The sequence below is a fragment of the Mastigoproctus giganteus genome, chromosome 1 (genome assembly GCF_048544385.1).
Source record: "Mastigoproctus giganteus isolate SK-2022 chromosome 1, ASM4854438v1, whole genome shotgun sequence".
Classification (NCBI taxonomy): domain Eukaryota; kingdom Metazoa; phylum Arthropoda; class Arachnida; order Uropygi; family Thelyphonidae; genus Mastigoproctus; species Mastigoproctus giganteus.
In genome coordinates this window covers 260,291,259-260,308,980 of record NC_143575.1, presented here as the reverse complement: position 1 = coordinate 260,308,980, position 17,722 = coordinate 260,291,259, and the positions used below count along the sequence as shown (strand labels likewise).

Sequence of the window (17,722 nt, the reverse complement as noted above, 5' to 3'; positions counted from 1 at the left end):
GTTACCATCTGAACATTTCCTGCATAAACATATTGCATATTTAAACAGTATTGTAAGTTATTTCAAATAATAACATATTACAATTTTAATAACAAGTCATTAACATGTCATTTTTAGGAAAATCCTTATACTACATCACTCCCAAAAGAGAAGTTCCATCTATATTCACATGTCAAAGACAATTATGTCTTTTACATGAGAAAACCTTTCAGAATGATATTATGAAACCATCAAAGATGAAACACCATCTGGGAAGGAAGCATCCTAGCGCAAAAAACCAAGGATTTTGAATATTTTAAATGTCTTAAAAGATAAATTTATAAAATATTCTATAATGGTCTAAAATCATTTTTGAAACCTTCAGCTTCTAGAAGTGCCGAAGGAGGTTTGGAAACCTCTTATAATATATCACTGTTAATTGCAAAAGCACAGTATCCACACAGTTGGGGAGCAATCTATACTGCCATCAGTATGAGAAATAAGTTCTCATGAAAATGGATCCATATCCAGTATTAAAAAGCATTCTGCTGAGTAACAATACAGTTCAATGTCATATTGATAAAATGGCTGAATATATATATATATATATATATAGATATATATATAAATTTAAAAAAAAAAAAAAAAATTTGTGGTTTCTGAATTGAAAACAACTAAATTTGCTCTACAATTGTTTTTTAGGAAACATTTGCAACTTTAAGCATATTTATAGCTTATGTATGTTATTACAGTCCAAGAAAAAAGGCAATAAGAGAAGAATTTATTTTTTCTGAAAAATTAAAAAATGTATACAACAGGAGAAGTGATTTTTTTGTGCTTTGAGAAATACTTACACGTAAGCAATATTCGCATTACTAATATTGTAGCAGTTGTTTCTGATGGCGCACCAGCAATGATTGACAAATATTGGGTGGTTTTTTTAGCATTTTTGAATAAAAAGATTCTTGATGTTAGAACTGCACACTGTGTTCTGCACAGGTAGCATTCGGGTACAAAAAACATAAGTGAAAAATTCCATGATGTTCTGCAAGAGTGTATTAAATTAATAAATGAAATAAAGGCAAAATCCTCAAATAGTTGTCTGTTTGGTCAATTATGTGATCAAAATGATGAAATCTACACCATACAACCAGCTGCTTTTACATACAGAGGTATGTTTGCTATCAAAAAGATAGTTTACATTTGATTGATTTAAACACTTTCTGATTCTGTAACAGAATTTCTTCTTGAAAAAACTGCCATCAACAAAATTATTGAATAAAAAAGTATGTATTTTACTTGGCTGATATATATTCGAAGTTTAAATATACCCAAGTGGCTACAAGGCAGAGATATAAATATAATTCAAGTTCAGGCAAATATTCAAGATTTGATCCAAATGAATCTATTTATATATGCTTAAAATCAAAGAGATTTTCACTACTTAGCTAACTTGACGCACATATCAATTATGAAAAAAAAAAAAAAAAAAAAGGTACAATTTCAGCTGACTTTAAGAAACTGAAAGAAGACTTTAACATTTGATTTCAAAACCTTCGTGATATGATTGTACCAGAATGGATTCTACAACCATTTGACTATAATGTGTCTCCGTTGAATTTATTTTACAAGAGTTAATTGAAATGACAGAAAATTTGGAGACCAAATCTGTAGTCCAAACTGAAGGGCATGACTCCCATTGGAATACTGAAGATATATGAAATAAAGATTCTAAATTAAAATCTATGGCAGAACCACTTTTGTTAACTTTCTCCAGTGTTATCTATCGGAAGCTAGATTCAGCCATATTAATAATTTACTGAGAAAAACAAGAAACAGGCTGAACATATCAGAATGTGGGGACCAAGGATCAAATTAAGTAATTTTAGCCTGGATACAACACAGCTTATTGCAAACCATCAGCCACACCTGTCTCATTAACAATTAATTCTAATGATTAAAATGAATATGTAACAGGCTATAATTTTTATGCAACTTCTTCCTACAGTCATTGCAAATGGTTGGAGATCTCATCCAAAGAGCTCGTTCCACCTCATGCATAAAAATCACAGCCCTAAAATGGGAATAATAAACCAAGTAATCATGAACTGGTTGTTACTTACCTATGTATTATAATTATTTAAATTTTTTAATGAATAATTAGCTATTAAAAGATTTTTTTTACAATCCATCCATTAAAATTAAAATGTGTTTTTTAAAGGGGTCAGCAGATAAAAAAAAAAAAAAAAAAAGGTTGGGAACCCCTAAGTTACAGTTTTCAAAAGAATTAGAGATTATTACTAGTTCCACCAGTTTTTCTATAAAAATTTGTGAACATGCTGATAGACTGCATGAAAGCTCAACATGACTCAGAGAAGGATGTAGAGAAATGAGAAATGAGACATAAACAGAGGAGGAATGTACAAAAAAAAAAAAAAAAAAAAAAAAAAACAACATTAATAAATAATTAATAGTACTGACTTTCTTTCTGTTTAATAATTTTCTTAATGATGTTTCAACATTATCAAAAGAAAGCATTATACTTGAAACTTTGTATTAATGTAAATGACAACAATATTCAAAAGAATTCTAAGAAGGTACTACTACTAATTATCTAAATAACTAGATAATCTATATTTGTAACATTCTAAATATTTAAGCCTTATATGCAACAATGACATATTACCACATTGAATGTATAGGATTTTGACCAATAGGAGTGTTATTTTTCCCAGAAAGGTAAAAAAAAAATTGAGATCTGCCATATATTCATCATTGGCATGATTTTAAATTATTTCTTGAAATTTAACTTTTTTTTTTATCCACAATTTTGTCAACAAAGGATAAATTATATTAAATATTCAATGTTAGCTACAAACCAGAATAAAACTTTATAATTCAATTCACATATGACTTTATGTCATTTGTAACATGCTTTTGCTGATCTGAGCACACCAATTTTATTTTCTCTTTCAGTTACTCTATGTCTCTGAAAAGTTCAGTATAATGACAACCATAAGATATTCTAGAAGTTGAGGCAAAAGGTCTTGGTAAATCTGATGACCATATAACATTAGCTATCCAACCACTTTTTTTTTGATGGTTTATGTTAACATAAGATGAGCAGCAAAATGTGGTGGACCATCATCTTTTGGAATTAAAAGTTCCAATTAGTAGTACACCAAATTGCAAGTTCCAACAGATATTAGGGATATTAATAACATATACAACAATGGTATAGATAACCTCCCATATAATCATTCATGAAGTCATTTGTACAAATTATTCTTACCTATTATAATTGAATACCATGCATAATAAACTTTTACGGCTCTTTACCTTTAATTGAGCTACCACTTTTCATCTCTCATATTGAGGCTTTAAAATGTCACTAAGTTGAATGCAACCCTGTAAAACATCAGCGGAGACAGGAGTGGTTGCACATTGACAAAAATCACAATAAACACTTATTGATAGGGAAGTGGTATTTGTTTAATAAAAAGCAAGACAAATCCTGGTGATAAAGTGGCAGGTATTGAGAGTAAATTAAATATTCCATAAAAGGTGAATGGATTCCATTGTTAAAGAAACACAAACACAATCAAATTTCATAAGTTTTGAATGGCACTGTGTGCAGGTAAACTTTCATTAGTTAAGAATTTAACTAGTAAGATTTTTTTTTTCCAATCTAATTTTATTTCTGTAGTAGTTATAGTAAAAAGAATAATTCTATTAATTTATGCATGAAATTGGTCTTATGCCTTCCAACACAACAAAGCTCCATGTCATACACTTTGAATAACATTGAAACATTGTAATATCCAACATGGAGCTCTAACCTTAACCAAAGTGAACAACTTTAGGATGAACTAAAATGCTGAATTAGGCAAGGCAAATGTCTTCATTTGTAGAGTTCACAAATGCTTTAAAGGAGGTGTGCAGCACAATACCGCTTTCAGGCCTCTCTTACTAGAAATTAGCAGAAATTCTTCCAGGACACACTGAAGCAGTCATTATGGCCAAAGGCAGGCAAACAAGCTTTAATTTCTTTGAATAAATATGTTTTGTTTATAAACTGAAGTGCCCCACGATTTTTGATAAGATAGTGTATATTAGCATTCAGGATAGTTTTGCTTCAGCAGTTCAATAAGAAACCTGAACCCAATGCATTTTTGGGCATCCAGCACTATTTTCACAAATAAATATAATCATTTGCTCCCAACTCTGGTCCTAGGATAATCAAAACAATCTTTTCACCGGTGCAATCAGGACAGTTCCTTTAATCGGTAACCCATTTCCTGTTGTCAGGTTAGCAAAAACAGTTGACCGAAACTTATACCAATTCTTAATCCAGATACAGAAAAAAAATTTATATTTTCTCATAACAGATGCATTTCACCTTTCTAGTTATTTAGAACTGAAAGGATGGCATCAGGTGCTACACATAAGAATTTTGTATGCATCATCGCAGCCACAAATATATATGAAACAGAATATCACATTGTACAATAGACCATTCACACTATGCAGTTTTTCATGAAAATTATACTTTTACCATATATTACTTTCAATTGTTGTTCAAATTACAAAACTACACCTAACAAATTTGTTAAGTATAGTTTTGTAATTTGATCAACAATTGAAAGTATTTTGTGTTAACCACAAAATTGCATCTGAGCTCTTAAGAGTTCAGATGCAGTTTTGTGGTTATCACAACATGGTTCACTGGATTATCTTGAATATGCATAATAAATCATCTATATACTGCATTTAACATTTGTAAAAATACTTATGATCTTGCTTAAAAGTAGCTACATACATACACAAGCATGTATAAATACACAGAGGGGAGAGCACTTCATTGGGTAAGTGTACCTAATACAACTAGGTCCCCTCTCCCTATAGCCCTGAGAAGAGCCAGGATTTATCATAGCACTGACCCAACAAGGTATCGAAAGCATGCCACACCACACCACAGGGATGCTGGTCCACATCCGCTCAACTGCTTCCTACAGTTATTGGAAATGGTTGCAGATCTCTTCTAAAGAGCTCATTCCACCTCATACCCTAAGTGTCCATCACAGACTGAGATCTGGTGACTGGAGAGAAAAATGCAGTAGGCTGAATTCATTCTCATGTTCCAGGAACCAGTTATCATTCTGTATAATCCAGTCATTCTGTACAATCCAATCCGAATATAATTTAGTTCTGATCTCCGATATCTTTGATTATTGAGACTACTGTATCTCTTTTTAAAAATCAACTACTGTAAAAATGTCAATTAAAGTCCGAATTAATTTGTTATTCTGTGGAATCCCTTATGACACAAAATATAAAACATAATAGGAATAATGTCTTAATGTTGTATATTATTTCACTTTTAAACTGATGCACTATTGCTATTCCACACTTACTTTAACAAGAGTGTTTGTCTCTGAGTCAGGTCCAGGAACTTTAGATTCCAATAACCTTTGGCAATGTGAAAAAAAATTATGTAAATGTTGATCCTTTAGGAGAGAAATAAAAAAATAAAAAAAAAATAAAAAATTTTTTTAGAACACTGCATTCCCAATTATATTCTTAAAGTGCAACATAGCAATAAAGAAGTATGATCAATGCACAAATAGATAAGGTTTGTAGTTAAATGGGTTGATTTAAAATTTTTCATAATATTTAAAAACTAATTATCAAAAAAATTTAAATATGCATTTAAAATTAAGAATTTTAAAAATTGTGTTTAATTAAAGATTTAAATTGCTCATAAATTTCTAAAAATAAACTTTTCAGAATGAATGTGGGAATTTTTTTTTTTTTAGCTGATGCTTTATAAGCCTGTCTTCTTGCATCATTTTCCACTACTAATAAAAATAATACTAACATAACTGCAAAATAAAAAAAAAATTATAATTGCAATGCTAATAGATAGTTGTATGCAATCTTTTCATTTATAGCATAGTCATACAAAGTATTTTGGTTTCTGCTGGCAAAGAATAATTAGCCTATTTCAACACAAATTGGAACTACAGAAATATGCAGTTTGCAAACTGAAAATAATTAAAATGTATTACTGAAATGAATGAATGCAAGTAAATTAATTTGGGTCTTAATATGAAAGAGGGACAACTTTTCTACAGTATCTGAAAAATTCAGATGCAGACGCAGTGAGTTCAGTGAAATTCTGACAAATTTAGAGAGATTATTTCAGGTATCTTGGTAGCTGATTGAGTTTGCATATCCTTATAATCTATTACTGCTTTATATATATATATTTTTTTTTTATGTAAACCCCAAACACGAGGTATTAGAACCTATAGTACTTGGTACCATGCTAGGGTTGGAGTTTGAGAAGATGAAAGAAGATATCTGTTGACACTGGACTTGAACTCCTGTAATTTTCAGGAAACACGTATGAAGGAAAGTTGTTCCAGAAAACGGCAATTGAATGAATAAACAAGGAAGATGAAAAGTTGGCTCTGTGAGTTTAAAGTTGGACAGTAAATGGATATTGGCTGGGTGCAGAACATGTTCGGACTGTTTTGAAAGAGAGAGAGAGTGGGCATTATAGAAGCCAATTCAGAAGAACAGCGCACACGGAAATATCTGTAGAAGAGGCATGCAGCAGAAACAGTACAGCTATGAGAAAGTGAGTGGAGAGACTCTGTTAGAGATGAATCATTAATTAACCTAACTGCCCTCTTCTGAATGGAATCTAGAAGCCTGAGAGAAGTTTTGGGGGCACCACCACAGATGTGGGAACAATATTCCATGGCAGGGCAGATTTGCGATTTATACAGAGTGAGCAGCTGTTTGGAAGAAAAGTAATGCCGAGAGAGAAAAAGAAAACCAAGTTTTTTAGATGCAGAGGAAGCAATATTTGTAATGTACTTGTGCCAAGAGAGATTAGAATTCAGGGTAATCCCCAAAAGAGATATAGCATTTTGCCTAGAAATCGCAGTGTCACCAAGGATAAGAATAGGAGCAGAAGAACCCCCTTTTGCGAGATATAAGACAAGACTGGGTTTTAGAAGGATTGAAATCAACTAAGTTATCTTTGCCCCACTGGAGAATTACCTGGAGATTGGCATTTAAGGAGTTAGTAGCAGATATTCGAGAAGTTGAAGCTGATTGAGCAGGGCAAGGTTTCTCAAAATGGAAAGTGGAATGCAATGTGCTATCATTGACAAAACTATGGATAGGATTTCCGGTCAATGGAAGAAGGTCATTAATATACAAGAGGGAAAGAGTGGGGGAAAGAACTGAACCTTGGGGGACTCCGGCATTAGTGGAGAAGTTAGAAGACAGAGAGCCATCTACCATCACCCTCAGTGAGCAGTCAGAAAGAAAACTGGATAACCAATTACAAAAAGACAGTTGGCAAACCATAAGATGGAAGCTTGTTTAGAAGACCTTTATGTCAAACACGATCGAAAGCATTTGAGATGTCAAGAGCAACTACTTGTGTTTCACCAAACGTTTCCATTGAATTAGTCCATAAATGGGTAACATAAGCCACCACTGGATCGACACTGATGGAATCCATACTGGCAATCATTGATCAGACAGAAGGTTTCTAGGTTGTTTAAGAGTTGGCAGTTAATTTATTTCTCCATTACTTTAGAAAGAGTACAAGTAATTGCAATGGGACGATAATTGTATGGAAGTGATTTGTCACACTTTTTAGGAACTGGCTGGATATGAGCAAATTTCCAAGCAGAAGGAAAAACACCTTTGGAATAAGAAAGTGAAAAAAGGCGGCAAAGAATAGGAGTAAGTTCAGGAGCACAGGTTTTGAGAACAAGTGGAGAAATACCATCGGGACCTGAAGCTTTCTAAGCATCAAGATTCTTCAAAATCCTTCTGACATCCTTTTGATGGAAGACCACAGGGAGCATTGAATGGAGCGTGTTGGGAATGGTGGGAGGTGTTTTACCAAGATCATTAATACATGAGCTGGAAGAAAAATGGAATGCTAGCAGGTCAGCTTTATCCTTGGCTGAAGTGACAACAGAACCATCTTGTTTGGACAGAGGTGGGAGCAGAGATGGGCAAATGTTGTTGCCAATAGCTTTGGCAAGAGACCAGAATGCTCGGAAACCATTAGGGCAAGAAGCAAGTTTTCTACTCTTACCTGTTTAAACTCTAGTTTGGACTGATTAATAAATGCTTTACAATTGCTGCGAGCTTTGGTGTAGGCAGAAAATGAAACCGAAGAATTAGAAATAAGCCAATTACGATATGCAACATTCTTCTCTTGAACAGCCTTAGCACATTTATTGGAAAACCAAGGTTTAGATAAAAAACGAGATTTTAAAGTGCAGTGTGGGATAAAGGATTCCATTCCTGCAAGAATAATTTCACTGACATGATCTGAGCAAACGTTGACATCAGAAGTTTTGAAACGGTAATCCGACCAAGGAAAAGAAGAAAAGAAATCTCGCAGGTCATCCCATTTTGCATTCTTGTAACGTCAAACAAAACGAGATTGGGAACAGCCATGAGATAAAGGCTCCATTGGAGAAGAGACAATCACCAACTTGTGATCTGAGGTACCTAAAAAACCTCTCACTTCAACTGTGTACTTAGAAGGGTTCCTTTGTGAGAAAAAGATCAAGCATGTTGGCTGTATGGTTAGGATTGTCCGGTATCCTTCTAGGTAAATGAACAATCTGTGCAAGGTCATTAGAAATTGCGAAAGCCTCAGCATCTCGACCAGCTGGGTTGGTGTGACTAGAAAACAGAAGCCAGCTGGAGTTGTGAACATAATCACCAAGGAAAATTACCTAAATGTTAGGAAAGATGGACTGGAGAAAGTCAAGTTGCAAAGAGAGGAAGTCAAAGATCTCCAATTGAGCAGTGGAATTGGGAGAACGGTACAGACAACAGATGAATTTGACACAATGAGGTAGAGAGATTTTGAGCCAGAGAAGACCGAAAAGAGGAGATTCCAAATTAACAAGTCTCTGACAGGGAATATCGGAACGGACATATGCACAAGTACCACCTTTGAGGTGAAACGAATCATACAGTGAATAATTTGGGCAACTGAGCTGAGTAGTTGAATCAACTGATAACTGAGATTCTGTCAGAAAAAGTAAATGGGGTTTGGCAGATTGCAAGTGGAAATGGACATCACTGAGATGTCCATTTCCACTTGCAGATTACAACTGAGATCACGTATATTTGTGAAATGAACTAGAAAGTGTTTGGTGAAAAGCTTACTCTATTAGTTTGACAATTCATGGTGTATTCAGTAGTAAGAAAAGGTGGGAGGGACATGCGTTGGAAGTAATGAAATTTTTTGGATATGGCGTACACATGGTAAGAATATACTCAGATCCTTGAAATAACGTGGCCTCGAAAATGCCCTCCGCATACACACTACTCTGACTCCCTCCAGTCACTATCTGACAGAGTAGGGGTAGCAAGATTATACACTAGCTGATCCGGAAGCCTCATAGAGAGTTACCAATAGGTTCAGTCTGGTGTACTAACTAGTGGCCAGCCTGCAAACGCCGTTTTAGCGCTATACACTCAAAATGTAAGGAAGATTGGATCTCGCCACGATGTTCATCATAACCTCAAATGTCAATCATACTGCATGATGGAAGAGATGGGGAAGGGTTGACCGGAACTTAGCTCTGGAGACTAAACATGGGTTCCACCACTTCAAGCCTCCAATAAGCAAAGTGGTGTTATTGCACCACTTTGCTTATTAACATATATCTTTATGTTACTCATAAATTATTCAAAGTGTATGCAACAGTGCATTATTAAATTTAAAACATTGCTGGCAGTGATCCTGTGAAGGATCACAGAATCACTGTAAAGCTCCTCTTCACAGGATCACTGCCAGCAGAAAGTGCCATAACATCATAGCACAGATGCCATCCACAAAGCACCAACAGCCAAGGTCAGCAAGACAACTTGCCAGGATGGAGGGTGCAGCAGTAATTGTGAATATAGCCAGCAACACCAACCACAGCTATTTTCATAATTTATGCATTATTAAGAACAAAACCTCCTTCTGCATTCAAACAACTGCAGTTCAAATGCAATATGGACATTCTACTGCCAATACTTTATTTTCTTGAATAATAAAGTATAACATTTGTGTTCCTTTCCCTATTTCTACCTGTAATTTCTACTTTTTTTTTTTTTTTTTGTTTTCAGCTCTTCGAATAGGTGGTAGTAGTTGTAGTTGTAACGGAGGCATGTGATGCAAGAAAGCAAGTAAATGAGCTTAAGTAGCATCATTCGGGGGGGGGGGCAATTTCACCCATCCATTCATTTTAAAAGTTGGTCCAGTTCCTTCTTGAATTTATTTAAACTATCAGCTTCCACAAGGACAGATGGAAGTTTGTTCCATCAATTAACCACCTGCTGGCTAAAGGCAAATTTCTACACATCTATTTTACAACTGTATTTTAAAATACAGTTTATGCCCCCTCAGGTTCATAATCTGAGTAAGTGGAAGAATCCCATCAGAATTGAGCTTGCTCAACCCATTCAAGGTCTTATACACCTCAATCAGATTACCTTGCAGATGCCTAGTCTCCAGCCGCTGCAATTTGCAGAACTTAAGCCTTTCTTGGTAAAAGGATCCTTTTGTTCCCCTCACCAATTTTGTTGCCCATCTCTGTACATGCTCAAGCAACTCCACATCTTTCCTAAAATGAGGTCTCCAGACCTGTATGCATTACTCAGGGCATGGCCTGACCATTGCCTTATACAAAGAGATAATCACCTCCTTTTCCCTACTAGCAAAATTCCTGTATATCATTGACAAAAACCCATGACCTGCTCTCGCAGCCTGTCTACACTGCTCAGAAAACTTCATATCTGACTGCACAATTACTCCCAGATCTTTTTCATTTTCTACAACCTTGAGTGTAGTACCATATGGTCAGTATGTTTCTCTGGGGTTACTTCTACCCATACGCAGTACTTTGCATTTGTCAATGTTAAACTTCAGTTGCCACTTCTCAGCCCATCTGCCCAAAATTTCTAGATCCTGTTCCAGTGGCACACTGCCATTACTGTCATTAACAGCCCTGCTAACCTTTCCATCATCTGCAAACTTCAATATTAAGCATGATATACCTTCATCAATATCATTTATAAATACATAAAACAACAGTGGGGAACTCCATTAATAACATTAGTCCCCAAAGAGCAGCATCCATTGATTACCACTATCTTCTCCCACTCAACCACCCTTTTATCCATTGCAGCAAATTACCTTAACACCATACTGCTCCAATTTGTACAGTAGTCTTCCCTGTGCAGTGTCAAAAGCTTTCCTGAAATCCAAGTATAAGATAACAAAATTATTTTTTGCATCTAGTTCCTTTGTAACCACATCATATTATCCAATAAAATTTGTCAGACAAGACTTTCCCTTAACAAACCCATGCAGTGTCTGAATTATTGCTGCAGTCTTGTTTAGATGCTGCTGCAATGCATATTTAACCAGTGACTCCATTATTTTACCAGGAACAGAAGTTAAATTAACTAGTCTGACTTGTGTCACCCTTAGATTCCCCTTAATGAATTGGGGATACCTTTACACATCTCCAGTCTGTAGGGACTTCCCCTGAGTCCAAAGATGCTCTCATAATTATGGCTAACAGTTTGCTTACTTCCTTTGAACCTCCTTTAATATAACTGGATAGATCCCATCCACCCCAGGTGCCTCTCTTATGTTTAACTTCGATAATTTCTCCTCCACTTTGCTCTCAGTTATTACAAAATCATGAAGCACACTGTTACAGTTTGATAAACTTCTAGCATTTTCCTCCCTTAAAAACTCATGTGTGAATGTAGATGCAAAATACTCATTCAGATTATCAGCTATCCGAGCAGGATCATCAACAGTCAAACCATCGATATCGAGAGGAGCAATCCCCTTCCGTCTAGAGTTTATATAAGTAAAGAAGTCCTTGCTGTTTTTCTTAGCTTCCTTTGCCAAAGATTTCTCACAGTCTGCCTTTGCTTGCCTCATCTCCTTTGTAACTTGATTACAGACTAGCTTATATCTTCCATAGACTTCTGTGTCGCCTGATAATTTATATGCATCCCATGCATTTGTCTTCTTAATCAGTATGAAAAGCCTAGTAGCTTCCACGATTAGTTCCTTGAATGCTCCATACAGGTGATAAGTTTGGTTGAAAAAGTATGGTATAAGGATCTGTTTGAAACATTCACCACCTGTTAGCTGCTTTAATTTTTAAACTATCTTTTATTCGTTCTATGTTTAGTTTGCTCTGCTGTTAATAAACAGTTATTATTCAGTAATGCACACAGAGAGAGAGAGAGAGAGAGAGAGAGAGAGAGAGAGAGAGAGAGAGAGAGAGAGAGAGAGAGAGTATTCCATGTGTCTCAAGCTCTAGAGGCTGAATCATGTCATACAATATGAACATTCTTGGAAGATGAAAGTATGATGACTGTTTCCAAATAATATTTACCAAAACAAACTATATTTCACCACGTTACTACAATGGAGAAAGGAATGTTAAGTGGCAAGAGAAAAATAACTTATAAATGACTGCAGCTCTTCAGGGACTAATATTTTGAGTGATGTCTCACAGATAAATCCAAATAATTTATCTAGCAATCAGAGTATGTTGTTTCAACAAGATCTAGATAAATTATTTGGATTGGTTAAGAAATGGTAGAAGAGGTATAACACTGAAAATTTCAAAGTTTTGCATTTGGGTAGCAGTAATCTTAGAGCAGTGGTTCCCAACCTTTATCAGCTGACAGCAACCTAAAATTATGCACCACGATTCGCACAACTCATTTGAAGAGGACCATAATGATATTTACTAATGATATTAAGAGTAGGAGACCGGCAGAATTACTTAACAAATACAGGTCACTGTTGAAAAAAAAGCTATGAATTAGGGTTGAATTTGAAAGTGTCTGGAATTCTGCCCAGACACAATAGGAGGGGGTATATGATAGAGCCTTGTCGATCAATTCAGCCATGGAAAGATTGTGCAAAGCTCAAGGGGTAGAATTTTTTTCAGCCTGGTCTGTACTTGTTAACAGGAGAGACTGCTTCTACAAGGATGGGATACACTTAAATAGAAAGGGTGAAAGAATATTTGCTGATGCTATCGAGGCAGTGTTAGGTGGGCCAGAAAACTGCTACCTTCGGGGGAAACAAGGACTAATAAATTAACAGTAGCCACTGGCAGAGGTGAAAGTGATTCTTGCACTGCTTCTATTGGAATGAGAAGAAGCCTGGAAAACAAGATGCAGGATAGTTCAGAGACTGCTGGGAGTCATTGCGGTACAAGTAAACACATGGGTTGTGTTATGGTAGCTAAGAATAGGAACAGATGCATGTACACTTCCGTGAACACCAATGCTAGGAGTTTGGTAAATAAATTTGATGAATTTGAGGTACTGCTCAAAGCATCAAAGGCAGATATTGTTGGGATATCAGAGACGTTGTGTCACACAGATATAAGGAATGCCGAACTGGAATTTGGGGAATATAATGTGTACAAAAAGAATAGGAAGGGAGGAGGGGTTATGCTATTAGTTAAGAAACACATAAAATCCAAGGAAGTGAAGCCAGTCGACATCGCTGGACAGTGCAGTGTCGAGTCAGTTTGGTGTGACATAAGCATTGGGAGGTCAAAATTGAAAGTATGAGTGTGCTATAGGCCTAATGACTCTGATGAGTATAATAACAAACTGTACAGGGAAATAGAGTGGGCCAGTAAATCAGAGAGTCTTATAATGGGATTTATTGGATGATTCTTTTCTACATCAGCATGTTCGGGAGGCAACTAGAGGGAGTAATACTCTTGATCTGATTATCAGTAGTGATTCTTCATGCATTAAGAATATGCAGATAAAGGAACCACTAGGTAGCAGTGATCACAGTGTGCTGAAGTGGGATTTACTCAAAGAGGTAACTACCATCAGGGGGTAAAGGGAAGGGTTACTGCTTTCGTAAAGGCGACTACGATGGTCTGAGCCAGTATTTAAATTCTATACAGTGGGACCAACTGATGATATTACCAACAGCAAATTCAAAATGGGAAGCATTCAAAGAATTTATCTTGGAATGCTACTAGGCTTTACATACCAACTAAGAAATATTGTTCAAGGTTCAGGCCTAAATGGATGTCAGATGAACTAATGAGACATATGGCAGAGAAGAAAAATGCATGGGATACATATAAATTAACATGTGACAAAGAAGCCTATGATAGATATAAGCTGGTCTGTAACCAAGTTACAAAGGAGGTTAGGCAGGTGAAGGCAGATTAATAGAAATCTTTGGCAAAGAATGCAAAGAAAAACAGCCAAGAGTTCTTTACTTATGTAAACTCTAGAAGGAAGGGGATGAATCAGATTGGTCCACTTGATATTGATGGTTCAACTGTTGATGATCCTGCTCAGGTAGCTAACAAACTAAATGAATATTTTGCAATGACATTCACACATGAGGAGTTATTTAGCGAGGGGAATGCCAGAGGTGTATTCAACTCTGGCAGTAAGCTAGATAATCTTGTAATAACAGAGTAAAGTGGAGGAGAAATTGTTGAAGACAAACACAAGAAAGGCACCTGGGGTGGATGGGATCTATCCAGTTATATTAAAGGAGGCAGCAAAGGAAGTAAGCAAACCCTTAGCCATAATTATGACAGCTTCCTTGGACTCAGGGGAGGTACTCATAAACAGGAGGTGTGCAAATGTGACCCCAATTCACAAAGGAGAATCAAAGGCTGACACAAGTAATTATAGACCTGTGAGTTTAACTTCTGTTCAAGGAAAATTAATGGAGGCACTGGTTAAAGAAGCACTGCAGGATCATCTAGAAAAGATTTCAATTATAGCTCGGACACAGCATGGTTTTGATAAGGGAAAGTCTTGCCCGACCAATTTTATTGGATACTATGATGCAGTCACAAAAGAACTGGATGCAGGGAATAACTTTGATATTATATATTTGGATCTTAGAAAGGCTTTTGATACTGTTGCACATGGAAGACTGCTGCACAAATTGGAGCAGTGTGGCATTGGAGGCAAATTGCTGCTGTGGATAAAGGGATGGTTGATGGGGAGAAGACAGAGAGTGGTAATCAATGGACAATGCTCATCGTGGACTAATGTTATTAGTGGAGTCCCTCAGGGTTCAGTGTTGGGTCCATTATTGTTTTCTGTATTTATAAATGATATTGATGATGGTATATCAAGCTTAATTTCCAAGTTTGCAGACGATACAAAGGTTAGCAGGGTTGTTAAGGACACTAATGACAGTACGCTGCTGCAACAGGATCTGGAAAGGTTGAGCAGATGGGCTGAGAGGTGGCAAATGAAGTTTAACATTGACAAATGTAAAGTACTACACATGGGAAACAGTAACCCCAGAGCAACGTATCAATGCTGTGGTACTACACTGACAGTGTTAGAGAATGAAAAGGACCTGGGGCTAATTGTGCAGGCAGATATGAAGTTCTCTGAGCAGTGCAGACAGCCTGCAAGAGTAGCTCATGGTGTCTTGTCAATGATATAGAGGAATTTTTCTAGCAGGGATAAGGAGGTGATTATTCCATTGTATAAGGCAATGGTCAGGCCACACCTTGAGTACTGTATACTGGTCTGGAGGCCTCATTTCAAGAAGGATGTAGAGATGCTGGAAAGTGTACACAGAAGGGCAACAAGATTAGTGAATGGAACAAAGGGTTGCTCTTACGAAGAAAGGCTTAAGTCTTGCAAATTACAGTGTCTGGAGACTAGGCACTGGCAAGGTGATCTGATAGAGGTGTATAAAGGGTTGAATGGTTTGAGCATGCTCAATGCCGATGGGATTCTTCCTCTTGCTCAGAATAATCACCTGAAAGGGCATAAATTCAGATTAAGGAAACACAGATGTAGGATAGATGGGCAGGAATCTGCCTTTAGCCAGCAGATAGTTGGTTGGTGGAACAGTCTTCCATCCCTTGTTGTGGAAGTTGATAGCCCAAATAAATTTAAGGCTCAGCTGGAGAGGTGTTTCGAATGAACGGAGGGGTGAAATGGAAGTGTGTGGTTTTTTTTTTTTTTTTTTTTTGGGCTGATGCTGCATCAGCTTGCTTTCTTGCATCATATGCCTCTACTAATGCTAATGCTAAAGTGTTCAAAAAAATAATTTTCAGAAAGTTCACAGCGACCACTTTGCAAACCACTGTCCTAAATATGATTCTGCAAATAATATACAGCCACTCCCCAACTTATGTAAGGGTTGCATTCCATGCAACTCTATGTAAGTCGAATTTTACGTTAGTCAGAATTTCCCTAAATGCTTATGCAACATTCACAACTATGCATGCTGAATTTGATTGAAGCAAAAAAATGTTCGACGAACATGTAAATAGAATTATTTATTCAATTGTTTTATCTCATTATGCAGGAAAAATTACAAAGTGTATAAAATTACAAAAATTTCAAAATTATAAAATTACAAAAAGAGAGGAGACAAGAATAACATCAGCAAGTTTTACCTTTCGAGCATCATTGCCAGAATTAACTCTCCAGCTGATAAGCATGCTGCTGCAGATGTTGAGCGCTGTGGAGATTTAGAAGGGGTTTTTTTCCAACATCACAATTTCTCTGCATTCCCTGCAGAATCGGCACTGGTAACTTCACAGCATACTTTAATGTTTTGGAAACCTCCATGATGCTTGAACCTATTAAACCACCCATTGCTTGCCCACGAACACCACAAACTTGGCTTGGGGTTCGCCATACTTATCCTTAATATCTTCATAAATACTTCTTGCTTTTGCTTGAATGGCCATTGGATGCAGGGGCACTCACTTCTGAATCTGATTTTCCATCCATATTATTAATAGCTTTTCCATCTTCAATATAGCACCTGAACACTGTTTTATGATCACTGTTGATCTTAAATGCATTGATCCTTTAACATGTTCTTTTATATGCACACTGTCCCTTAAAATAGTATTCACTGCTGAAGCAGCGAGACCTAATTCCATTAAATAGATGACAAACTTTGTCCTGCTTTGTACTTCTTAATTAATCATCTTCGTTTCTAAATCAATTTTGTTTCATTTCCTAGCACTGCCAGCACTTGCACTTTCCATTGGTCCCTTTCCCTTCACCATTGTAATAAGTAAATAGGAATAAAGAGAAGATTCTGAAAATTTATTTATTTGTTTTTTTATATAATTGAAGATTTCAGTGAAGGAGAACTGGACTGAAATCTTCCCACAGAAAACCCACAGAATTCCATCTATCGGTATTATTCGCAAATGCAATAAGATCGAGTTTACTACCCATTTATAATAGATTGCGCTAATAGAAAAGCCCGATAAACTGGAAAGTGTAAATTGTTTTTATTGTTTTATGGTAGTAACCTCCGGAAATGTGTTTTAGAAAAATATCACAAAGGTATTCAAAATTGATTCTTATAATGGACCATATGATAACAATGAAAGTGTAGTGCAATTTTCATTATAAAAATGACCTTTTAAAGAGATAAATAGCTTACTTATATAGCGAAAATTTCAACTTCCAAGGTCTTGGAACAAATTATCAAAAAAAAAAAAAAAAAAAAAAGTGTTATTGGGTTCACATTACAATATTTTCACGATACCTCCATTTATTCCTATGGGACACAAAATACGTTTTCACAATTTTTTTTCAAGTTTGCATCGGCCGGCAAAAACTTACATAAATTCGAATTTCCGTAAGTCAAGTATTATGTAAGCTGGGGAGTGCC

General features: G+C 35.9%; 1 protein-coding gene across 1 annotated transcript in view; it reads right to left on the bottom strand.

Annotated features, from left to right (window-relative positions):
- Ziz (dedicator of cytokinesis protein Ziz) overlaps positions 1 to 17,722 on the bottom strand; it is a 464,297-nt gene that overhangs the window by 252,883 nt on the left and 193,692 nt on the right. Inside the window, 1 exon segment of the mRNA XM_090369931.1 lies at positions 5,394 to 5,486. Coding sequence (XP_090226057.1) covers positions 5,394 to 5,486 — 93 coding nt within the window.